Here is a 25,650-nt window from a genome sequence, read left to right as displayed (position 1 = left end):
TAGTGATTAAGGATGAAATCACTTCAATGATAAGAGAGGATATAAAGAGAGGTAAGCAGATAATGGAGACTTTATGGGTAGAATTAAGAAATAGGAAAGGATTTAAGACTGTAGAGAAAGTTGTGTATAGGACCCCTGGTAGCAGCTGTGAGGTGCTAGATTGTATAAATGCAGAGATTAGACAAGCGTGTAGTAAAGGCAGAGTGGTTTTAATGGGGGAATTTTAACGTTCATATAGATTGGGATAAGCAGACTAGCACCTGTCAGAAAGGTAGTGAATTTCTTGAGTGTGTCTGGGATAGTTTTCTACAACAATATGTCCTCGAGGCAACAAGGGAGAAAGCCATATTAGATTTAGTAATGAGTAATGAGCCAGATTTAGTTAACAGCCGAACTGTGCGTGAACATTTATCCAGTTGCGATCGTAACATGATCGAGTTCAACGTAGTGTTTGAAAGGGAGAAACGCGAAACAGCTACTGAGGGCTGAATTTTGCCAATGGGAAGCTTTTGGAGGCGGGACTCCTACTTGTCGGGTTTTAGTCCCGCCTCCATCAACTTCTGGCCAACCCACGCTCTTTTCCATTGGTTGACCTTGTTAAGCCCGACCAGCGGGCTTAGCAGGCCAATTAAGGGAAAGCAGGTTACAGAGAACGTCAACGTATGACGTTTCATCTGTCATAGCCTTCCCACTGTCCAGGGCCCCAAACACCCCTTCCAGGTGAAACAGCGATTTACTTGTACTTCTTGCAATCTAGTATACTGAATTCGCTGCTCACGATGCGGTCTCCTCTACATTGGGGAGACCAAATGCAGATTGAGTGACCGCTTTGCGGAACACCTCCGTTCAGTCCGTAAGGGTGACCCCGAGCTTCCGGTTGCCTGTCATTTTAATTCACCGCCCCATTCCCACTCGGACCTCACCGTCCTCGGCCTCTTGCATTGTTCCACGGAAGCTCAACGTAAACTCGAGGAACAGCACCTCCTCTTCCGATTAGGTACTTTACAGCCTTCCGGACTCAATATCGAGTTCAACAATTTCAGATCATAACCTCGACCCCTAACACATTTTTACTTTTATTTTTTATCCACACCTTTGTTTTGGCCTTCCCCCCCCACCCCCTTTTTTTTCTCTCTCCCACATGGCAGCTGTCTCCCATTCTGCCAGCACATTTCACACCCAATCTAGAGCCGTCTTTTGTCTCCACTAGTCATACCACCATCTCGTCTCGTTTTGAATACCTCTTAATGTCTCTTCTCTTTTGTTCTCTCCCAGCCTGGCCTCTTAATCTATTTCATTCCCTGTGCCTCTTTAGTCTTGACAAAGGATTTTGACCCGAAACGTTGACTCTAATTTCTCTCCACGGATGTTGCCTGGCCTGCTGAGTTTTTCCAGCATTTTCTGTTGTTATTTCCCAAATTCTGCCATTTTCACGGCAGTCCCGCCTCCAAACCTGCCTCCCCAGGGCTGGCAAAATCCAGCCCTAAGATTCTAGATTTAGACAAAGCCGACTTCAACGGGATGAGGCAGAGACTATCCATGGTAAACTGGGTAAATCTGTAACTGGGTAAAACGACAGAAGATCAGTGGGAGATGTTCAGGGTGACACAGACCCTGTTTATACCCCTGAGGGGCAAGTGCTCGACTTGCCAAAAAAACCAGCCATGGACGACTAAAGAGGAAAGGGACAGCTTAAAACTAAAAGAAAAAGCATTCAAAAATGTAAAAATAGCACAGATCCTGGTGAGTGGGAAAGATACAAAGAACAGCAAAGGGTCACAAAACAGATAGTAAGAGCTACAAAAAGGGAGTATGAAAAGGAACTTGCAGTGAATATCAAAATCAATACAAAGAATTTTTACAGTTCCATGAGGAAAAAGCGGGTAGTCAGGAGCATTGTGGGCCCCTTGAAAACTGAAAGCGGTGATATTGTCAATGATAAGGAAATGGCAGACATGTTGAATAATTACTTTGCATCAGTATTTACAGAAGAGGATAGCATGCTGGAAATCCCAAGGAAACTAATATTGAATTGGGGACAGGGATTCAATAAAATTAACATAAGTAGAATAACAGTAATGAAGAAAATAATGGCACCAAAGAGTGACAAATCCCCAGAACCAGATGGTTTCCATCCCAGGGTTTTAAAGGAAGTAGGTGAGCACATTGCATATGCCCTAACTATAATCTTCTAAAGTTCTCTTGATTCAGGAACCGTCCCTATAGATTGGAAAATAGCGTATGTCACTCCACTATTTAAGAGTGGCGAGAGGGGGAAATCAGGGAATTATAGACCAGTTAGCTTAACATCTGTTGTCGGGAAATTGCTAGAATCTATAATTGAGGATAGGGTGACTGAACACCTCAAATTTTCAGTTTATCAGAGAACCAGCATGGATTTGTGAAATGTAGGTCATGCCTGACTAAAGTAATGGACAGGGGAATGTCTATGGATGTTATTTATATGGACTTCCAGAAGGCATTTGATAAAGTCTTACATAAAGAGACTGTTAACTATGGTAGAAGCCCATGGAATTGAGGACAAATTATTGACCTGGTTAGGAAATTGGCCGAGCGGCAGGAGGCAGAGAGTAGGGATAATGGGTATGTACTCAAATTGGCAGGATGTGACTAGTGGTGTCCCGCAGGGATCTGTGTTGGGGCCTCAACTATTCACCGTATTTATTAACGACTTAGACGATGGCATGGAAAGTCATATAGCGAAATTTGCCGATGAGACAAAGATAGGCGGCATTGCAGGCAGTGTAGATGAAAGAATAAAATTACAAAGGGATTTTGATGGATTAAGTGAATGGGCAAAACTGGGGGAAATGGATTTCAGTGTGAGCACATGTGAGGTCATCCACTTTGGACCTAAAAATGATAGAACAGGGTACTTTCTAAATGGTAAAAAGCTAAAAACAGTGGATGACCAAAGAGACTTGAGGGTCCAGGTACACAGATTATTAAAATGTCCTGAACAGGTACAGAAAACAATCAAAAAGGCTAATGGAATGCTGGCCTTTATATCTAAAGGACTAGAATACAAGGGGTTCGAAGTTACGCTGCCGCTGTACAAAACCCTGGTAAGACCACACCTGGAGTACTGTGAGCAGTTCTGGGCACCACACCTTAGGAAGGATATATTGGCCTTGGAGGGAGTGCAGCGTAGGTTTACCAGAATGATACCCGGACTTCAAGGGTTAAGTTACAAGGAGAGATTACACAAATTAGAGTTGTATCCCCTAGAATTTAGACGGTTAAGGGGTGATCTGATAAAAGTTTTCAAGATATTAAGGGGAACAGATAGGATAGATAGAGAGAAACTATTTCTGCTGGTTGGGGATTCTAGGACGATGGGGCATGGTCTAAAAATTAGAGCCAGACCTTTCAGGAGTGAAATTAGGAAACACTTCCACACGCAAAGGGTGGTCGAAGTTTGGAACTCTTCCGCAAACAGCAATTGATGCTAGATCAATTGTTAATTTTAAATCTGAGATTGATAGATTTTTGTTCACCAAAGGTATTTAGGGATATGGGCCAAAGGCAGGTATATGGAGTTAGATCGCAGATCAGCCATGATCGCATTGAATGGCAGAACAGGCTCGAGGGGCTGATTGGCCTACTTCTGTTCCCATGTTCCGATTCCCTTGAGTATAGAAGATTAAGGGGTGGTCTAATTGAGGTGTTTAAGATGATTATAGAATTTCGCACGTGTGGGTTTGTGGCGCTCAGGTTGGAGCAGTGTTGAATGTGCAAGCAGCACTGGGGTGCCCATTTGGCACCCGAAGGTTACCAGGGCAATGTAAATGAGGCCCAGGCCTCTAAATATCTCAGTCCTCTCCCTGGCAAGAATGGGTGGGTAGCGGTGGTTAAAATCAGCCCTTTCAAGCCTGCCTAACACATCCAGCCTTGTGTGTGGCACGTTCTAGGACTTTCCTGCTAATTTTGCACTTCTGCTGAGATACGTTCTTGTTCCCTGCTCAGTGTGACACGTTTTCGAGAATGTTTCCTCCCCCCACAGTCCCTTTCGGAGAAACTTTGGAATTATTCATTTTAAATTGCTGATGAGCCGTTTGCTTTCAAGAAAAATAACTTGCAGTTTTTTATATACCAATAGTGGTACTTAATCAGACATGAAGCGTACAAAGTGAACTTGGCTGGATCCTTGTTCTTCGTGGGACTGCTCATCGGTAACATCTTGTTTGGGCCATTGTCTGACCGATTTGGCAGGAAACCAATCTTCCTTACAGGTAAGGTTAGGTGATGTAATCTGTCCTCATAATTTAATTTATACCATATGTGAATATAAAAGTGAAATTTATTTTTACTTGTACTATTTAATCAATTTAATTAAATGTAAGGACAGGGATTTCAACAACAACAACTTGTATTTATATAGCACCTTTAACGTAGGAAAACGTCCCATGTTGCCTCTCAGGAGCATCATCAAACAAAATTTACCAAGTCACATAGGGAGATATAAGGACAGGTGACCAAAAGGTTGGTCAAAGAGGTATATATTAAGGAGTGTCTTAAAGGAGAGAGAGGTAGAGAGGTTTAAGGAGGGAATTCCAGAGCTTATGGCCTCGGCAGCTGAAGGCACGGCCACCAATGGTGAAGTGATGCAAATTGGGGATGCACAAGAGGCCAGAATTGGAGGAGCGCAGAGATCTCGGAGGGTCGTAGGGCTGGAAAAGATTACAAACATAGGGAGGGGTGAGACCATGGAGGGATTTGATCACAAGGATGAGAATTTTAAAATCGAGGCGTTGCTGAACCGGAAGCCAAAGTAGGTCAGTGAGCTGCATGGGTGATGGGCAAATGAGACTTGGTGCGAGTTAGGTTATGGGCAGCAGAGTTTTGGATGAGGTGAAGTTTACGGAGGGTGCAAGGTGGGAGGCCGGCCAGGAAAACATTGGAATAGTTGAATCGAGAGGCATGGATGGAGTTCCAGCAGCAGATGTGCTAAGGCAGAGGCGGAGACGGGCGATATTACGGATGTGGAAATAGGTCCACTTGATCTGAAGAGATGCAGAGCTCTGCTAACTGATAACAACTAAAAAGGAAAAAAAGTTTGGATATGTGCCACACCTGATCACATCTCTCAAACATTCCAAAGCATTTTACGTACTTTTTGGATTGTAGGTATATCGGCAAGAGGAGGAAACCCATGCTCGGGGTATAAATAATTTTTTTATTCAAGATGTCCTTGGGAGGTGTTTTACATTGCTTGACTTTAGTGAGTTAGGGAGATGGATTGAGATCTGTCGCGGGTTATTTTGGAGTTTGTACATCGATTCACGTCTATCCAATTAAAAGCTGTGATGATTTTGGAGACCGAATCACTATTGATATAAGGATAGATGTGTTTTGGAAATGGCTAGAGTTTAAAAGGAGGCTGCCTTTCTTCATTAAATTTCAAGAAGTTGCAGGCAGTTTCTCTGATTTGTCGATTAGCCAAGATATAGAAGCTGGGCTCTCATTAATAAAATGATCGGTCCTCTGAAGGACAATGGATAATTTATTTGTAGGCAAACCATGCCAGTCAGACATGGGGACAGTTTGGTTGCTGTCAGGTGTTAAAAATATGCAAGTTTACAGATGATTGCGTTACATTTTAACGGGCTAAACTTGCAAGCGGACTTTTTTTGTAGTAGGAGTTCAAAAATGTACATTGTTTAAAGCATTAACAAGTCCTGAGTAAACAGCCGTCTCTCATTAGCATGGAATGCAAACGTCTATTAACTTTGTGCCTTTGAACTTGATTGACTGGCAGCTGTTTGGAGGCCCTTCAGTTTGGAATGTGTACTGCAGACTTTTCTTAGCATCTTCAGTTCAGTTTCTGGAATTGACAGTTTGGCCCCATGGACACCTCTGTGGGCACACATTGAGAAATGATGTACTGAGCACAGGAAATTCAACGATCGACAGATGGAGTGGAAATTGGACAGGCAGCATAATAATGGGCCTCTTGACTCTTAAATGGTCTGGTCTTTTTAAAGAAATATTCCAAATGCTCGTCCTTTATATTTCTTCCAGGCTTGTTCCTCGATGTGGTGTTTGGGTTTCTTACAGCGATCGCTCCAAACTATGAATTCTTTGCCATGACGCGACTTCTTGTTGGGCTTGTGAATGGTGGGATGTCCCTGGTGGCTTTTGTACTGACTCAGGAGTTTGTTGGAAAATCCTATTGGGCTTTGACAGGTGGGTGTCCTGCTGCTCTTTGCCGATCGGGCCTGCTGGTAGATGAGGGGCTTTAGGATCAAGTGTAATATTATAACGCAGCTTGCTATTTTTAACATTAACTCTGATTATCCCAATAAAGTAAATTTGCTTAACGCAGCTCATGTCAATCAGGTCCACATGAATTTGTCCACATGAATTTGCCCGCCTGCTTGCTATTCTGTTTTGAAGTATTTGGGGGTAAGAGAGGGCAGTAGTGCAGAGCATTTCTGAAATGTATTGCCCTCTCATGGTCACTTGAGTTTCCCTGACCAATGTCTTAAGGTTGTGCTGTGAATTTAGTGGTTCTCACTTGCATATTGTACAGTATCTCAAACTTACTCAGCAAGACATTGTAACAGGTTTCAGGCAGGAGAGGACTGTTGGTCCATCTCGGCCACCTAGCCACAGTATTCCCTTCTCTAACATTTCTAATAACCCTGAGTCCCATTTGTTGACCAGAACCTATCTAGTTCCTCCTTGAAACCCACTAAGGTTTCTTGTTCCACCACCCGTGCCAGTAATCTGTTCCACATACTGACCACTCTTCTAGATTTTAAAAAATGTTCTTCCTGTATTTCCTATTTTCTTTTGTTGCCCTTAATATGACCCCTTGTGCTTAATCTCTATACGCAGCAGAAAAGCTCACTTGGATGCAATTTGTCCAAACCTTTCATCATTATAAACACCTCTATCCTCTCCCCCTCAGTCTTCTCTTTTCAAGGGAGAAAAGACCCAGGGTATTCAATCTACATATCATTTGTAGATAGTCTCACAATGATCTTTAGACAATTTCCGCACAGTCTATACCTCCGTAGTTTAGCTTCTTACCATCTCCCTTCAGCTCCAGAAGTGGGGAAGTTCTGGCTCATTTCTGTCTTGCCCTTCTGTCTCCCTGATAACATTTTACCTCGAAGTTTCACCATTTGTCCTTTGAAGGTGCGCACGCTGATCTGTCCCTGCAGTGCTGCAGTTGAACATTATGAATACATATTTTTTTTAAAATCCTGTAATGGGTATTTTTTTCTCTCAACGTGTGGAGAACACTTGACAGTTGAGTTGACTTGTAGATGAAGAATGTTGATTTGTTTTACTGAACACATTCCATGTTGTATTTATTATTTGAAGATTGAACACAGTTGAATTATAACAGTTTGGCAGATTTTTTTTAAACATGAGTTATATCATGGGCCTTAATGATCAAAGGAACTGGCAGATGCAGATCCAGATGGATCATTCCAGATCTACCTTATTTATTATAAATGCAGAAGCTTTGGTAGATTGACGCTTCACTCATCTAAAGTGGCCAAAGGGCTTTGTACATACTGTAGTTCATATCGGAAAAGAATTGCATTGTATTTTAAATAACTGGAATTTGTTTAAAATTCAGGGTCGCTCACCAATTTAGTGTTCGCAGTTGGAATTGCTGCTTTCTCTGTTATTGGCTATTACATCAGGGATTGGCGTACCCTCGCTGCTGTAGCCAATTGTCCCGGAGTGCTGTTTTTCCTCCTTTTCATGTAAGTTCTTATTTAAATGCTTAAAAGGACTTCACCGAAAAACTTAGCTAGCATTGTGTATATTGAGGAATGATCGTGAGTAAATTGAATACAAGCACATTTGGAGTAAATCTGACTATTGATGACAAAGCATATTTAATCGTCTAAAAGCCTTGTAAGTAGTGACATTTCTCATCTGTACTGGAAATTGTGCATGTCACACTCGTTTGGATTGCACTGGTTTCAATATCAAGTAATTGGTAGCATGCTTTCCAAGTCTAGTCTCCAGAACAATGGGACAGTGTTGTTTTGAGGGGTTTGCCTACAACTTTGGATGTCAGAGCCAGCACAGGTAATCCAGGCAGATGGGGAGATTTGCAGGGTGTAGTGTAGGACTACCAGATTTCACTCTGCTTCCTAACTTTAGTCAGCTCCCCTAAGCTTGGGGCTGAGGCATATTTGAGAATGTGGAGAAGGGAAGAGAGACATAGGGGAGTTGTGTAAGAAAAGGCCAGGGTGCTGAAGACCTCCTGAGACCTGCACCAGCACTGCCCTGTACCCAGCCACTAAAAGGTGACTGGCTGGTTGAGTTTTCATCCCTTCTCTTCCCACCTTTCCCAAAACGAGAATGAGAGGAACGCACTTGACACCTTCTTCTGAGGACATAAGGAGATTGGGGAACTCGGAAAATGGGAGTAAATAAGAAGAGGATATGAGCGGGATAAGGAAAGCTAAGAGGGCACACGAGGAAAAAAAATAAACATTAAAAGGAACAGTGTAGTATTTTACCAAAATATCAGTAAGAGAATTGTTAAAAGTGAGATGGGACACCTGAGAATAGAGGATTGTCAGTCTGTAGATGATTAAACAGTGGTGGGAATATTGAATAAGTACTTCTCATAGAAACAGGAGTCGACCATTCAGCCCCTCCAGCCTGTTCCACCAATTAATTAGATCATGGCTGATTATATAAAATTACACTACACGACAGGCCATTCGGCCAAACTGATCTATGCTGGTGTTTATGCTCCATATGATCTGTATCTTAACTTCACTACCCTTTGTGTGAAGAAGTGCTTCCTGACATCACCCCAGAACAGCGAGCTCTAATTTTAAAGTTATGCTCCCTTGTTCTGAACTCTCCAGAGGAAATAATTTCTCTCACTCTGCCCAATCAAACCCTTTAATCATCATAAACACCTCAATTAGATGACACCTTAATCTTTTGTACTCAAGGGAATACAAGCCTAGTCTATGTCAGCTGTTGCTCAGTGGGTAGCACTCTCGCCTCTGAATCAGAAGGTTGTGGGTTCAAGTCCCACTCCAGAGACTTGAGCACAAAAATCTAGGCTGACACTCCAGTGCAGTGCTGAGGGAGTGCTGCACTGTCGGAGGTGCCGTCTTTCGGATGAGACGTCAAACCGAGGCCTTGTCTGCTCTCAAGTGGATGTAAAAGATCCCATGGCACTATTTCAAAGAAGAGCAGGGGAGTTATCCCCGATGCCCTGGCCAATATTATCCCTCAATCAACATCACTAAAAAACAGATTATCTGGTCATTATCACATAGCTGTTTGTTAGAGCTTGCTGTGTGCAAATTGGCTGCTGCGTTTCCTACATTACAACAGTGACTACACTTCAAAAAGTACTTCATTGGCTGTAAAGAACCTTGGGACGTCCTGAGCTTGTGAAAGGCGCAATATAAATGCAAGTCTTTTTTTTAATGCAACCTGCCCTTATAATTTAGCCCCGGTATCATTCTGGTGAATCTGCGCTGCACTCCCTCCAAGGCCAGTGTATCCTTCCTGAGGGGCGGTGCCCAGAACTGAACACCGTACTCCAGATGGGGTCTAACCAGAGCTTTATATTCTTCATTGGGTCTTTGCGAAAGAGAAGGACATTGGAGAGGAGGTGAATCCTGAAGTGGCTGAGAAGGAGATGAGTGATATTATGACGGACAAAAGGAACCGTTATTGTACCAAAAATATACTTCACTTGGTAACCAATTTTAGTCCTATTATTCCTACACATTGTTCAGAATTAAATTCCGCCTGCAATTCATCTGTCAGATGCTTGATGTCAGTAGATCTCCCTGAATGTTATCACTTCCCTCAAGGCATCCAGCCTTTCGACATAACTTGATCTGCAGCCTTAACTCCCTATTTTTCATACCTTCATCTTCATCATTTGTAAATGTGAGTAAGAGGTCCCAGGATTTTCCTCTCGGGCACTCTGCTGGTTACAGCCATGACAGTTTATCACTTTGTTTCCCATTTACTTCTTTATGATCCAATTCACTATTTCCTCTTTTCCCACAAGAGTTTTTACTTCATTCAAAAAAAACTCCAGTGAGGAACATTGTCAGGTGTCTTTTGAAAGTCAAGATATCTAATTGTCCACAATTTTGATCTATCCTCAATGCATGTAAATTTAAGTAAGCAAGTTAACAAGCCACATTGGCTATATTCTTGTTACGTTAGGGTTGAGTCACTTAATTTTATAATGAATTTTGGTGTGCTCTGTACTACAGAGGTCAACTTAACAAGTTCCCAGGATCCCGTTCAGACCTTGTATTAGAAATAGCGACAATGTTTGGTGTTTTCTCGTCTTGTATTTAATGAGCTGCGATGTATTTCTGACACAGCTCCTTGAGCCTGTCCCACGATTCAGTTGTATCATGGCTGATCTGTCTCTTAAGTCCATTTACCTGCCTTGGTTCTGTAACCCTCAATACCTGTGCCTAACAAAAAATCTATCAATCTTAGTTTTGACATTTTTAATTAACCCCCAGCCTCAACAGCTTTTTGGGAGAGAGTTCCAGATTTCCACTAACCTTTGTGTGATGAAGTGCTTCCTGCTATCACCACTGAATGGCCTAGCTCTAATTTTAAGGTTATGCCCCCTTGTTCTGGATTACAATCTGTATTAAAAGAATTAATTTGCATTTGTATAACGCCTTATTGTATTCTCGGGACTTCCTTAAGTGCTTCACAACAATTAATTGCTTTTGAAATGCAGTGGCTGTTGTTAGGCAGTCAAACACAACAGCCAATTTTTGTGCAGCAAGGTCCTACAAACAGCAATGAGATAAGTGACTAATCTGTTTCCAGGTGGTGTTGGTTAAGGGATGAATGTTGGCCCAGGGCACACTACTGCAGAAGGTGACACCATTGCCACACAAATTAAGGAATCGGCTTCCATTTTGAGTACATTAACTATGCAAAGTCATCTATTGCAAAGATTCAATGATTCCTCCAATCCTTCAATTCTGGCCTCTTGCGTATCCCTGATATTCATCGCTGCACCATTGGCGGCCGTACTTTCAGCTGCCTAGGCCCGAAGCTCTGAAATTCCCTCCCTTAACCTCTCCGCCTCTCGACCGCTCTTCCTTCAAGACGCTCCTTGAAACCTACAGTGAAGTCAATCGTCAGATTAGAGTTTGTTTTAATAAACACGATCACCTGCAGCGTGTGCGCGTGTGCGTGTCTCTCTCTACTCCAAATAGGGTATGATGTGGGTAGGAAGGGCAGTAATTGGGTTTCTCAGGGTGATACATTTGGACATTAACTGCTTTGTACTTAGTGTAATTTTTTTGACCTGACAAATCCCATTTGTGATTTTTCCATTTTTACCTTCAAGATTCCAAGTAGCTCTGCTAAAAAAAAAATACCGTTCCCGATTAACATTGCCATAGTATAATGCTCTTCTCTTGTATGTGCTTCTGTCTATAGCAAACCGATTATTATCACTAATGAAGTTCTATTGAAATGACAAAAAGGTGAAAGGGTCAAGCAGACACATTCAGTAGGGCAGGTTGAAACCGACTAAAGCTCCATTAAGTGCAGTATAATTCAGTGATATGAGTCGAGTTTCACGGTGCCGATTTTCTGATGCAGTACAGTTCCAGAATCGCCAAGGTGGTTATATTCTCAGGGGAGGACTGAGGAAGCAGAGGAGGTGCTGCAATATATTGCACAAAGGAATGGGAACGAGAAGACCTTTGTACAGCTAAAACCCTGTGCTGGAACAACGAAAATTGGTCGATCAGCTCATGGAGTTATGGACTTGGTGAGGCATCCTACATTACGCTGGAGGACTGCCATCTTGATGTATGTGTGGTAAGTGATCATAAAAAGGACTTAGTGCAGAGATTTTCCAATTCACTGTGCAGTCAAGTGGATCTGAAGCATGTCTTAAACCCTTCAAAAGGCAAAGGTACCATGATCTACTGTTCTCAAGAGGGTCATTTATCAAGCCGCAACTCCCCCTCATTTTTTATTTTTGTAACTTTGCAGGAGAAAATTAAGATCGCATTAAATCTAAGTAATCTTTTATTGAATGTAAATGAGAGCTCACCTCGCATATTGCTAATAGTGCCAAGTGAATTAATTTGTTCCGTGCACCGTTTGAAATTTTCAGTGTAAATTAAGGGATGGAGCTGTGAGTAAATTGGACGACACAATACGGAGCATATTGCAAGCAGTGGAAGAAATATTCTGTTGGTTATTCCTTTCTGGTATCAAAGGGATTGCACTCTGCTACCTGCCTCTGATCTCATATTGCTCATTCTTTCGTTATCTCTTTCCCTCCCCACTTCTGATTCTCTGTCTTAGCTTCTTTCCTTTTGGGTAGGGGGTGGTATGGCGTGGAAAGGAGCGACTGCAGGCTGTGTTTAAGGTGGGCTTGCAAGAAAACATCCTCAATGGCTCACTTCCTATCCTTTCTCCAAATCATGTGCTTCCCCCCACTCCTTCACTCCATCATGCTCCTGCGCCTTAACTGTACCAATACCCATTCTCCACCTTACAGTCCAATCACTACGCCAACCTCTTCCTCTGAATCACTTACTCAACCCCTGTATCCTCCCCTCCCACTTCACTCTTGTCACTCACCTCAGCGTTAACAATCCACTATTTGCCACTCCGACTTCCCCCTCCCTCTCCCTTTCCCCCTCCCTCTCCCTTTCCCCCTCCCTCTCCCTTTCCCCCTCCCTCTCCCTTTCCCCCTCCCCCCGCCCCTCCCCCCGCCCCCCCATCTCTCTCCCCTCAGCGCCAAGAACTGGAGTATTTGCTACCAGTTGGGTAGTGTGCGGGTGATCTTGGCCTCAGTTTGAAGCCTGCCGTCCCCACCACCTGACTGCGCTGCTGGTTTTGTCAGTTATTTATTTTTTCCCTGCTGTAATGAAGAATTAGAAATGTTTGGGACGTTGGTTAGAAAGCAATGTAATCAGCCTGTATTCTTTCTTTAAATAGGTATGTTTGCAGCCTCGTGTATTATGGCCTAACATTGAATGCGGGGGAATTGAAAGGCAATCGCTACCTGAACATCGCTTTGTATGGCCTTGTGGAAGTGCCGGCGTTCCCCCTGTGCCTCTACTTCATTAACAAATCCTGGTAAGAATTACACTGTCCACCTCGTCTTTGAATTGTGGTCTTTGATATATGTTGGAGGCAATGAATTTGTAAACATTCAACAATGGAACAGATCCCATACAGCCTTGGTAAATATCTGCTGTTTAGTGCCTTCTGAGGGGAAAAAGCAGGACCCAGTGAGACTTCAATTCCCTCTGTTTATGCACTGGGCTGGCTCTTGACATAGAAGGAACACGAATACTTGATATTTATTTTAAATTCAGTGCAGTTCACAATAGCAAAACATTTGAGTTTTTGAGAGGGCGATATTGGCGAGAAGAAAGAAAGACTTGCATTTTTATAAAGCGCCTTTCACGACCACTGGACGTCTCAAAGCGCTTTATAGCCAATGAAGCACTTTTTTTTTGAATTGGAGTCACTGTTGTAATGTGGGAAACACAGCAAACTCCCACAAACAGCTCCCATTGCACTATTTCGAAGAAGAGCAGGGGAGTTATGCCCGGTGTCCTGGCCAATATTTTTCCCTCAATGTAACAAAAACAGATTATCTGGCCATTATCTCATTGCTGTTTGTGGGATCTTGCTGTGCCCAAATTGGCTGCAGTGTTTCCTACATTACGACAGTGACTACCCTTCAAAAAGCACTTCATTGGCTGTAAAGCGCTTGTGAAAGGAGCTATATAAATTTCTTTTTTCTTTTTTCCCTATAAAAAGGTGTTATTTGCTTTGCTCCACTCCTAAACCTGTCGAGTCATGGTGGAGTGCCAGTCGACTTCTGTTATCTTGCCCTTCATCTGTGAGCCTACACAAGTGGCTGTTGGCAGGTTATTTGACTGTAGAAGTCATCACAGATGAACACATTTCCAAGTGTACGTCAGTGTCTGCACATTGCACGTTTCAGGAATTTGAACTCTGGTGATGAAGCAGTCGTGTATCTTGACACTGATCAGGAATCGAACCTGGGACTTTCTGTATGACTTTGTTCTACACAAGGTGGTGCCTTTACCCACTAAGCCATTGGGGGAGCACCGTTTAACTGCTGATGCCATATTTGAATTGTATTTGTATTAGGGTCTCAGTCACAATGTCAAAACAGCCGACTAACAAACTTCTTTAGCAAAGTGATTTACTAGTTGTGTTTCAGCTAGAGCAATACACATTCCTCCTGGTTTCTGAGTGAAAGGAGTGAGTTGCTTATTCGGCATTTTACATTAAAATCCAACAGTGGCAAAATGTCATCACCTCTGGAACAACCTCTAGCCCTATAACCCCCGAGAACCCCGTGTTCCTCCAACTCTGGCCTCTTGTGCATCCCCCATTCACTTCACCCCACCATTGGCGGCCGTGTCTTCAGCCGTCTGGGCCCTAAGCTCTGGAATTCCCTCCCCAAAGATCTCCACCTCTCTCCTCTAAGACCCTCCCTCGTAATAACCAGTATGGCCACGCAGCTGTCTGAAGCTCCTGCACAGGCCGCTTGCTGGTTTCTGAATGGAAAAACCATTTGAATGGGCTGCACACCCAAAAAAAATTGCAGGGAACATTGATTACAACATTACATTAGAGAAGTGACTGCACTTCAAAGTACTCATTGATTATGAAGTGCTCTGGGATTTCCTGAGGTTGTGAAAGGTGCTATATAAATGCCAGTTCTTTCTTTCCTTAAAACCTACATTTTTGACCAAATATTTAGTCACCCCGTCTAATGTCTCCTCCTACGGCTTGGTGTCAGTTTTTGGCTGATTATGCTTCTGTGAAGCATCTTGGGATGTGAAAGGGTGCTATATAAATGCAAGTTGTTGTCAGTATATTTATTGCGTTCTTGACTCACATCAGTAGCAACAGCAGCTTCAAGGCTCTGGCCCAGTCCTGTTACCCTGAAGTGCAGGTCCAGTGTGGAACTGCATGCCGATATTCCAAGTTACTTTTCTATCAGTAAAGTACAATGCTGAGGGTTCTATTTAAAATTGACTGTACACTTTTAAAATATCCAGTAGTTTTGCTGCTTGCCAGGAAGCTGTTAAGTTTTGAAGTCCTATGGCAGCAATAATCTTCCTTCCCACACGGTGGAGCTCTTGAGCAGTTGCTTTGCAATTGAGCCGAACTGTGGATGATCCGACACGGCTTCTGTTTCCTGCCAAAAGATTGGTTCTGCGTTTGTAGCATGGGCACTCTTTAGGCAACAACCCCTGACCTTCTGACTCGGAGGCGGGAGTGCTACCACTGAGGTGGAGCCTCCCTCTGCTGAGTTAGTTGCTAGGGTGATACCAGTTACGGACTGTCCCAAGCAGTGGTGGCTGCAACTTTGAATGTCACAGCCTGTCGCTTGGTTTCCAGTGGGTGGGGGAGCGGGGCGGGGTCAGGCAATGCTTGAGCTGCTCGAAGATGGGTTTTGCAATCATGGCCTTGGCCTTTAATGGTGGGGTTGCTCTGGGTTATTCCTTTTAATGTCACTGGAGTAGCTGAGCAGGAAGGGAGACCCTGCTCAAAAAGGGCTCCATATACAAAAACAGCAACTCGCATTCCATTAAGAAACATGCCCCGAGGTGCTTCACAGAGGCGTAATCAAAGATAAATGGACGCCGAGCCAAAGAGTGAGATATTAGGAGGGGTGACCAAAAACTTGATCAAAGATGTGTGTTTAAAGGAGGAGAGGGAGGTGGAGAGGCCGGGGGAGGGAATTCCAGAGAGTGGGGCCTTGGAGACTGAAGGCATGGTTGCCAGTGCGGGGGTGAAAGTTGGGGGGATGGACAAGAGGCCAGAGTCGGAGGAATGGGGGGTGAGGGAGGAGGGTTGTAGGGCTGGAGGAGGTTACAGAGATGAGGGGCGAAGCCATGGAGGGATTTAAACACGAGGATGAGACTTTTAAATTGGAGGCGTTGGGGGAACGGGAGCCAATGTCGGTCAGTAACCACAGGGGTGATGGGTGAATGGGAAAATGTAGGCAAGAAATTTGACAGTTTTTAAAAGAACAAGTATAAGAAATTTATGGTGAGACAATTTTTCTTTCCCTGATCAGGGAGAGAATTTTGAACAGAAAATTCTCCCCATGACTTTCCTCCCCCTTTTTAAAGAATAACTTTGCCTGGAGCAGAGGAGGTAGAAAGAAAAGAAAGACTTGCATTTCTATAGCGCCTTTAACTGTCTCAGGACATCGCAAAACACTTCACAGCCAATGAAGTACTTCTGAAGTGTAGTCATTGTTGTAATGTAGGAAACAGAGCAGCTAATTTGTGCACAAAAACCAAAACAGCACTGAGATAATGACCAGCTAAAGTGTTTTAGTGATGTTGGTTGAGGGATAAATAGTAGCCAGGACACCGGGGAGAACTCCCCCACTCCGCTTCGAAATAGTGCCATGGAATCTTTGATATCCATCTGAGAGGGCAGACAGGCCCTTGGTTTAACGTCTCATCTGAAAGACGGCATCTCTGACAGTGCAGCATTCCCTCATTTCTGCACTGGAGTGTCAGCTTGGATTATGCGCTCAAGTCTCTGGAGTGGGACTTGAACCCACAACCTTCTGACTCGGAGGCGAGAGTGCTGCCCACTGAGCCAATCGATGATTTTAAACGTGCCAACTAAATGTTAAGATGCTTGATCTAAGAATCAGACAGATGTGGTTGGTTTTCTGCTGTATTGTGTTATACAGCAGGATTTTAAAGGATTGAATGATTGAACCAGTTGAAGATTGAAGTCTGGTACCGAGTATGACTGTTACATAACCCTGCTTTCAGTGTGAGTAATGATATTTAGCACTGTGTAAACTTGTGCATATTTTTCCATTCCAGGAGCTTCTCCATGTACAGGAAACTCTTTTTTATCAGGGGCCGGCATGGTGCCGGTTGATCAAAAAGTCTGGATTACAGAGAGGTATACTTACCAAGGTACGAGAGCCTCGTACACGGCCACAGGTGCAGGAACCCTGGTTGCATGGCACTTGTGCAGGAGTCCCGGTTACACAGCCACAGATCCAGGAGTCTCTGTTGCACGGCCACAGGTGCAGGAACCCCGGTTACACGGCCACAGATCCAGGAGCCCTGGTTACACGGCCACAGATCCAGGAGCCCCGGTTACACAGCCACAAGTGCAGGAACCCCGGTTACACGGCCACAGATCCAGGAGCCCTGGTTACACGGCCACAGGTGCAGGAACCCTGGTTACACGGCCACAGATCCAGGAGCCCCGGTTACACGGCCACAGGTGCAGGAACCCCGGTTACACGGCCACAAGTGCAGGAACCCCGGTTACACGGCCTTGGATCCAGGCGCCCCGGTTACACGGCCACAGATCCAGGAGCCCCGGTTACACGGCCACAGATCCAGGAGTCCCTGTTGCACGGCCACAGGTGCAGGAACCCTGGTTACACGGCCACAGATCCAGGAACCCCGGTTACACGGTCACTAATATATAGTAAAACTTACCTGAACCTACTCCTGAATTTTGCCGGTTAAGAGAGATTTCCGGATATTTAGGTGCCGGTTAAAAGAGAGTTTCCTGTATTGTGATTTGGTGGGCTATGTTCTTATAACACAGTATAATTCTACTTTCTCCCTCCCCCCAAGGTCAGGAAGACGTAAGACAATGGCAGCATTCCTGTTATTTGCAGGGGTTGCCTGCATAAGTACCATGTTCTTACCTAGGCTCCCAGGTAAGAGGACATCCCACAAATTTAATTCTCTGTCGTCTAATGCTTGCTATAATAAAATATAACGAGGTCAAAATTGATCAGATGCCCTTAAGACAGTTAACAACGGGTTTGGCATTCTGTATCTGGTCTTTAAGGTATTATGTATTGCTGTACTCTTGAAAGATTAATATAATTGTTCCGTTTACCATTGTCATATAGGAACAGGAGTAGGCCATTTTGCTCCTTGAGCCTGTTCCGCCATCCAATGAGATATGGCTGATCTGCGACCTAACTCCATATACCCGCCTTTGCCTCATATCTAAATGTAAATTGTTTCTTTTTCTTCTAGCGGACTTTGACATGGGGTTCTTGGTGAACGCCACTTCCTTAGCGCTGTGTGGAAAGTTGGCTGTCAGTGCTGCCTTTAACATTGTGTATGTTTTCACTGCAGAGCTTTACCCGACTGTGATCAGGTAAGTACACTTCATTCTTGGTGATGACACAAGTCAAGCCCATTTTCCTTTGTAACTTAAAAAAAAGAAAGACTTGCATTTATATAGCTCCTTTCATGCATGACCTCTGACGCCCTAAAGCACTTTACAGCCAATGAAGAACTTCAGAAGTGTAGTCACTATATCTTAATGTAGGAAACGCTGCATCCAATTTGCGCACAGCAAGTGTGCACAAACAGCAATAAGGTAACTGACCAGATCATCTGTTTTAGTGATGTTGTTTGAGGGAGGGGCCAGGACTCTGGGGAGAACTCCGCTCGGTTATAAGTTGAATGTTGGTGAGTTCGAAAAAATAAGAGTTTGCCTCAAGTCACTGACAGGAGTACGGTGATGCATCAGCTACATTAGAGAATCAGATTGTTAATCCATCTTGATCTTCAGCTGATCACAGGCTGCTGTCGGTCCCCAGTCTTCACCGAGGCTTTTCTTGTTACGCCTAAACTGAAAGATAAACGGTGCTCACAACCTGAGAACATTGATAAGTGGATGTTTTCCAATGGGAATCCTTTTCAGCTGATGCTGCAAAGCACATTCACTCTTCTCTCTGAGGAATTGTGGAGCTAACGGGGCTCCACTGAGGAAATGGCAATAGTTTTGAAACTGATGGTTGTGAAAGTAACTATCCAAGATAACTTCAAAAGCTGGTTATTTGCTGCTCGTGGTATTTACCTCCTATATCCTCTGTTACATCTCAGCCTCTTTCCCCAATACTTTTTATTCAAGTTCTCTGCAGACAGGCCTGCACTTCCTATGAACTGAAACTTGACCACAAACCATACGTGGGATAGTGTGCTAGACGGAAATCCCCCGTAACGTAAAGGATAAAGGATGGCACTGTATACTCCTGACCTTTCTGAATCAGCAGAAAAGCATCAAGCTGACTGACCGTGTAGCGCAGCTAAATCTACTAATTGAGATTTATTCTAAGAAGCAAAATTATACAGAAGTAAGAATCAAGTCAGAAGATTAGATAGCAATGCATTGCTTAACTTTCGACAGTCTTCTGAGTTCAACATAACAGGTCGCTTGGAGATCCAAGGCCTTTTTTGCAGAGTCCTTTAGCTGAGGTTATACATCGGACGTGGAGTTTTAAGCACCGTGTGTGGATCTCAACAGTGAGCTAAAGCAATTGCTGCCCCTCAGGTGCTTGATTCTAGCCATTCTCATACCTTCACAGAGCAAAATTGCTACAAGGGCAAGGGTCCTGCTTTCTGGGGCCCCTGCCGTGGCAGTCATTTTAATGGCTGCTAACTAATATATAAGGGTGATTTTAACTCCATCTGCCAGGCGGGTACACTGTTACTGTTACGGCTACACACCTCCGAAAACTTACCACCCCGTTCCTGCCTGTTTCCCGCCTGTTTTAATCACGTGCTTTTTTTTATGTGGTTGAGGCACGTGCCGGAAGCAAGCGGGCGCCTCATGAATACATGCAAATCGGGGTCCTATCATGTCATTAGGACCCCGACTTCGAAAACTCGGAGGACCCACCTGGCTCCTGACCCACTGAGTAACACCTCACTGGATTGGTTTCTAAGGCTGATTGGAAACGTTTTTTTAAAGGGGTAGTCAGGCGCAAGAACTCGGATCGTAGGGATCTGAATGGCAGCCGTTTGAGCTTCCATCAAAGTTAGCGAGGCGGGTTCCTCAGGCTCCTGCTGTTGGGCCCGGAGTGCTGGAGGTGGCCACATGCTCCACCGTAGACTGCAGACTGCCACAGAGATAAGGAGGGGGTGATGTCATGGAGGGATTTGAAAACAATGATGAGAATTTTAAAATTGAGGCATTGGACCGGGAGCCAATGTAGGTCAGCGAGCACAGGAGTGATGGGTGAATGGGACTTGGTGTGAATTATGATACAGGCAGCAGAGCTAAAGATTATGTAGGGTGGAAGATGGCCAGGTGAGCGTTGGAATAGTCAAGTCTGGCGGTAACAAAGGCGTGGATGAGGGTTTCAGCAGCGGTTGAGGCAGGGGCAGAGTCGGGCGATATTACGGAGGTGGAAGTAGCCGTTTGTTGATGGAGCGGATATGTGGTCAGAAGCTCATCTCGGGGTCAAATATGACACCAAGGTTGCGAATGATCTGGTTCACCCTCAGACAGTTGCCAGGGGAGGGATGGATTGGTGGCGAGGGAACGGAGTTTGTGGTGGGGACCGAAGACAATGGCTTCGGCCTTCCCAACATTTAGTTGCAGGAAATTTCTGCTGATCCAGTACTGGATGCCGGGCAAGCAGCGTGACAAATCAGAGACAATGGAGGGGTCGAGAGAGGTGGTCGTGAGGTAAAGCTGGGTGTCATCAGTGTACATCTGGAACCTGACGTCGTGTATTCGGATGATGTCGCCGAGGGGAAACATGTAGATGAGAAATAGGAGGGGGACAAGGATAGATCATAGAATAGAGAATCATAGAAATTTACAGCACGGAAGGAGTCCATTTAGGCCCATCGTGTCCGCACCGGCCAACAAAGAGCTATCCAGCCTAATCCCACTTCCCAGCTCTTGGTCCGTAGCCCTGCAGGTTACAGCATCCCAAATGCACATCCAAGTACTTTTTAAATGTGGTTAGGGTTCCTGCATCTACCACCCTTTCAGGCAGTGAGTTCCAGACCCCCACAACCCTCTGGTGAAGAAATTTCCCCTCAAATCCCCTCTAAACCTTCCCCCAATTACTTTAAATCTGTGCCCCCTAGTTTTTGATCCCTCTGCTAAGGGAAATAGGTCCTTTCTATTCACTTTATCTCTGCCCCTCATAATTTTATACACCTCAATAAGGTCTCCCCTCAGCCTCCTCTGTTCCAAGGAAAACAGACCCAGCCTATCCAGTCTTTCCTCATAGCTAAGATTCTCTACTCCCGGCAACATCCTTGTAAATCTCCTCTGTACCCTCGTGCAATCACATCTTTCCTGTAATGTGGTAACCAGAACTGCACGCAGTACTCTAGCTGAGGCCTAACTAGTGTTTTATACAGTTCAAGGATAACCCCCCTGCTCTTGTATTCTGTGCCACGGCTAATAAAGGCAAGCATTCCGTATGCCTTCTTAACCACCTTATCTACTTGCCCTGCTACCTTCAGGGATCTGTGGACACGCACTCCAAGGTCCCTTTGTTCCTCTACACTACTCAGTGTCCTACCATTTAATGTGTATTCCCTTTCCTTGTTAGCCCTCCCCAAATGCATTACCTCACACTTCTCCGGATTGAATTCCATTTGCCACTGTTCTGCCCACCTGACCAATTTATTGATATCTTCCTGCAGTCTACAGCTTCCTTCTTCAGTATCAACCACACAGCCGATTTTAGTATCATCTGCAAACTTCTTAATCATACCCCCTATATTCAAGTCAAGATCGTTGATATATACCACAAAAAGCAAGGGACCTAGTACTGAGCCCTGCGGAACCCCACTGGAAACAGCCTTCCAGTCACAAAAACACCCATCAACCATTACCCTCTGCTTCCTGTCTCTGAGTCAGTTTTGAATCCAACTTGACACTTTGCCCTGGATCCCATGGGCTTTTAACTTCGTGACCAGTCTGCCATGTGGAACCTTATCAAAAGCCTTGCTAAAGTCCATATACACTACATCAAATGCAGTACCCTCATCTACCCTCCTTGTTACCTCCTCAAAAAATTCACTCAAGCTTGTCAGACTCAACCTTCCCTTAACAAATCCGTGCTGACTATCCTTGATTAATCCGTGTCTTTCTAAATGAAGATTTATCCTGTCCTTCAGAATTCTTTCCAATAATTTTTCCACCACCGAGGTTAGGCTGACTGGCCTGTAATTACTCGGTCTATCCTTTTCTCCCTTTTTAAACAAGGGTACCACATTAGCAGCCCTCCAGATCCTTGGGGGACTCCAGAGATAATGGTGCAGGAAGAGAACATGTCGGATGTCCACCGTGTTGTGCCATCAGCGCTCAAGGTGGAAATAACCTCACCATTGGACCAGACAGGCTGGAATTACTTCAGCGGATTTCTCTACAGATAAACTCACCCATAGAAGCAGCAAGATCAATGCACTGACCAAATTTGCACTATACTAAAGCTGGTTTGATTCTTATAACACACGCACTGTCTTTGGTAAATAGGTAAGATTATTTCTTTTGGAGCTTCAGTCACCTGCATCGCGCTGTAGAGGCATGGGAAGTAGAAACTGGAGACAGCAGGGAAGTCCCAGGATTATCAGGTTGTCTTGTTTCTGAAGTGCCAGCACGGCTCAGTGGTAGCACTGTGTTGCCTCTGCCGATCTTTCTGAACAATTCGGGTGGGAAACCAGTTCTTCAGCTGCTCTTGCGATGCAGGTCGCTTGCGTGCTGTAAGAAACCTGTGTTTCCCACAATTATGTAGCAAATTTTGGAAAAGGAATATTAAATGGTAAAATTGCATAGTTTGCACTAATGGACAGAGCTTTCCTTACTGGTCAGGATGGAACATTCTGGCAACGTTTATTCTTCCCCTCTCTCCACCCCCCGCGCCCCCCCCCCCCCCCCCCCCCCAAGTGGTTACTCTGTGGTTTCTCCGTGTGGAGATTGGAATGGGAATTAAAGGGACAATTTGTCAACCTCACCCTCCCAACAGGGGAGGCGATAGGAGGGAGGGGGGCGGCGCTTGAATGCATCGCGGGTTGTGGAGTGGATTGAACCACCGTGGCACCAATTCTCCGACCAATGGTCCCGTTTGAGCGTAGTTCCCCGCTGGGATCGTGGAGCTGGTGAATTTTCCCTCAAAGTTGCCCTTCAGGCAACAGGCTAGATTTTCTGCTACTTCCCAGTGGCTCAGAATTGCATTCCAGGTCCCACAAGTATTTATCCTGTTTTGCCATTTTCTTTTCAAGCAACAATTCCTGTAGATCAGGTTTTATTGAGAAGTTTCTCTTGAAGTCCAATTCATCCAGGTTATTGCATTCAAGCTGCCCTTTGGTTTCCTTTAAAGTTTCTTAATGTGGTTTATGTTGGGGAAGGACTTGTCGGAAAGTGGGATGATGCCAGCCTGAGAGTGCAGTAATTCAGGAGGAGTCCGCATGTTTTTCAGAAGTACTTTTAATGGTTGAAGAGGGAAATATATGAGGGGCGAGGCATTCTCATTTTGAAGAATCTGGACGTCCTATTTACAATTTAATATGCGGGTTGGGGGAGATAGTTTAACTCGCTTTTAGTTCAAGCCTAGATGCCTGAAACATGACCCACAATAAGGTCTGTGCGTGGTTAGAAACATGAATTACTGATCGGATTTCTAACTCGTGAGATTCTGAAGCCAGAAAGATGATGTGTTGCTCTCTAGGTTGTGAGATTTCACCCACTGGGGAGGGCAGCGCTCTCTACCATCTGATTTGCAATCGACCTCAGACACTTTGTACAGTTTGATTTTTGAGCCTGCACTGAACTGATGTGGTTTCTTTGATACAGGAATGCTGGATTAGGAATCTGCTCAATGTCATGCAGAGTCGGTGGGATTCTGGCTCCATTTGTACCATCGCTGGTTCGTCTTTACTTACTTTTCTTTTTACGCAAAAGTTGCCTTGAACTTGCTCTGTGGAACCTTAGCATATGGGTGTTGAACTCGGTTATATGAAATTCCTTCAAAATAAACGGGCTAGTGATTAGGCTGGAGTATTGTGTCCAATTCTGGGCACTGCACTTTAGGAAGCATGTAAAAGCCTTGGAGAGGGTGCAGAGGAGATTTACTAGAATGGTACCAGGGATGAGGGACTTCAGCTATGTGAAGAGACTGGAGAAGCTGGGATTGTTCTCCTTAGAGCAGAGAAGATTCAGGGGAAATTTAATAGCGGTGTTGAAAATTATGGAGGGTTTTGACAGAGTAGATAGGGAGAAACTGTTTTCACTGGCAGAAGGGTCGATAACCAGAGGACACAAAGTTAATTGGCAAAAAAACAGAGGGACATGTCACATGTGGAAGAATTTTTTTATGCAGTGAGTTATGATGATCTGGAATGCACCGTGGGGTGCATGAAAGGGTGATGGAAGCAGATTCAATAGTGAATTTCAAAAGGGAATTGGATAAATACTTGAAAAAGAAAAAATGGCAGGACAATGGGGAAAGAAAAAATTTCAGGACAATGGGGAAAGAGCAGGGAGTGGGACTAATTTAATAGCCCTTTCAAAGAGCTGGCACAGGCACATTGAGCTGAATGGGCCTTCTGTGATTCTGTGATTGTTGAAGTAGCAAATTTCACAGACCTTGAAGCTTTTGTGGAGTGCGCTGGTCTGCTGCAGTTTGTCTATTTACTTGAGATCTGTTATAATGTCAGGACAAGTTGCACGTTAAATGCTGTTATTTAATTAGATAATGTATTTCTGTGTAACTCAAAAATCTCCTCAAGCGGTTTGGATAAACTGCATGAGTGAACTTTGAGCAGTTTATTCCTCCTGAACACTTGATGCTCGAGAGCAGAATCATTTCATTGTAATCGCTCCCACTCGCAGTTTTATTACAAAAAATCTATGGAATCATGGCAGTTGCTCATTAATTAGGTTACCATCTGTAGAAGCCCGATTTCCCCCCTCAGCAATGACCAGTGTTGTTGGGCATGAAGTTCCATTCAGTTGATAAACGCTGGTGTTATATTTGTCCTGTAATTGTTACTGGTTTTTGTTTTACAAAAGAAATACTATAATCTCTGGTTTAATTCTTTTTGTAAAGATCTTTGTAACACCACTGATGTAATATTTCATTGCTGCTTTGTAACTCCTGCATTGTTTGAGGAATGTCCCCTTTAAAGCATTAGTTAGAATTACTTCCTGTATATATCAGGCATTGATACTGTACAGAGTAAATTGGTGAACAATATTCTAGCAGCTGTGACCTTCAGTGTGTTATATTAATTATATCTCCGCCTTTCCTCAACACTATGCATTGAAGCATGTACTGAAGTGAGGATACTTGTGTTACAGAAGACACTGAATCCATCTATGCCGTTCATCGTGTTTGGGATTGCTGGAATGTCAGGAGGATTCCTGGGACTCCTTCTCCCAGAAACATTAAATAAACCAATTGCAGAGTCGATCGAAGATCTTCACTCTCCGGCCTACCAGAGGCTTGAAGACAAAAGGAAAAAAGTGAGTTCAAGTTTTTATTTACATTTTCTTTTGGTCAGATTTTAGATGTGGTGGAACTTTCTGTTCTAGCTGCCTCTGGATCGAATCTATCTACCATATTACTCCTGACACACTGGGATTTCCGCGCACAAAATTCACCCCAAATTGTTCAAACCAGCGCAAAAGATTGCGGAATCTCAAACGCAAGTTACATCCAGCACAAGCCGAGTTTTTGCGATCTTTTGCGCTGGTTTAAAAAAAATCACACCGGAAGCTGGCCACGCCCCCAATCGAATAAATCACCATGGCGAGTTTACACTAATTGCACCGTTTACAGGCCTTCGAGGAGGCTGT

General features: G+C 44.2%; 1 protein-coding gene across 1 annotated transcript in view; it reads left to right on the top strand.

Moving 5' to 3' along the window:
- slc22a15 (solute carrier family 22 member 15) overlaps positions 1–25,650 on the top strand; it is a 50,381-nt gene that overhangs the window by 19,300 nt on the left and 5,431 nt on the right. The window contains exons 3-11 of the mRNA XM_085994969.1: positions 4,121–4,253; positions 6,043–6,207; positions 7,616–7,745; positions 11,620–11,841; positions 12,976–13,116; positions 17,658–17,743; positions 18,072–18,195; positions 23,647–23,719; positions 25,153–25,317. Of these exons, the coding sequence (XP_085851095.1) occupies positions 4,121–4,253; positions 6,043–6,207; positions 7,616–7,745; positions 11,620–11,841; positions 12,976–13,116; positions 17,658–17,743; positions 18,072–18,195; positions 23,647–23,719; positions 25,153–25,317 (1,239 nt within the window). The remainder of the gene's footprint in view (positions 1–4,120; positions 4,254–6,042; positions 6,208–7,615; positions 7,746–11,619; positions 11,842–12,975; positions 13,117–17,657; positions 17,744–18,071; positions 18,196–23,646; positions 23,720–25,152; positions 25,318–25,650) is intronic.

The sequence above is a fragment of the Somniosus microcephalus genome, chromosome 8 (genome assembly GCF_052327205.1).
Source record: "Somniosus microcephalus isolate GS21.2 chromosome 8, FLI_Smic_1.0, whole genome shotgun sequence".
NCBI lineage: Eukaryota > Metazoa > Chordata > Chondrichthyes > Squaliformes > Somniosidae > Somniosus > Somniosus microcephalus.
The sequence above is the reverse complement of the archived record's forward strand: the minus strand, read 5'-3'. Positions and strand labels throughout refer to the sequence as shown.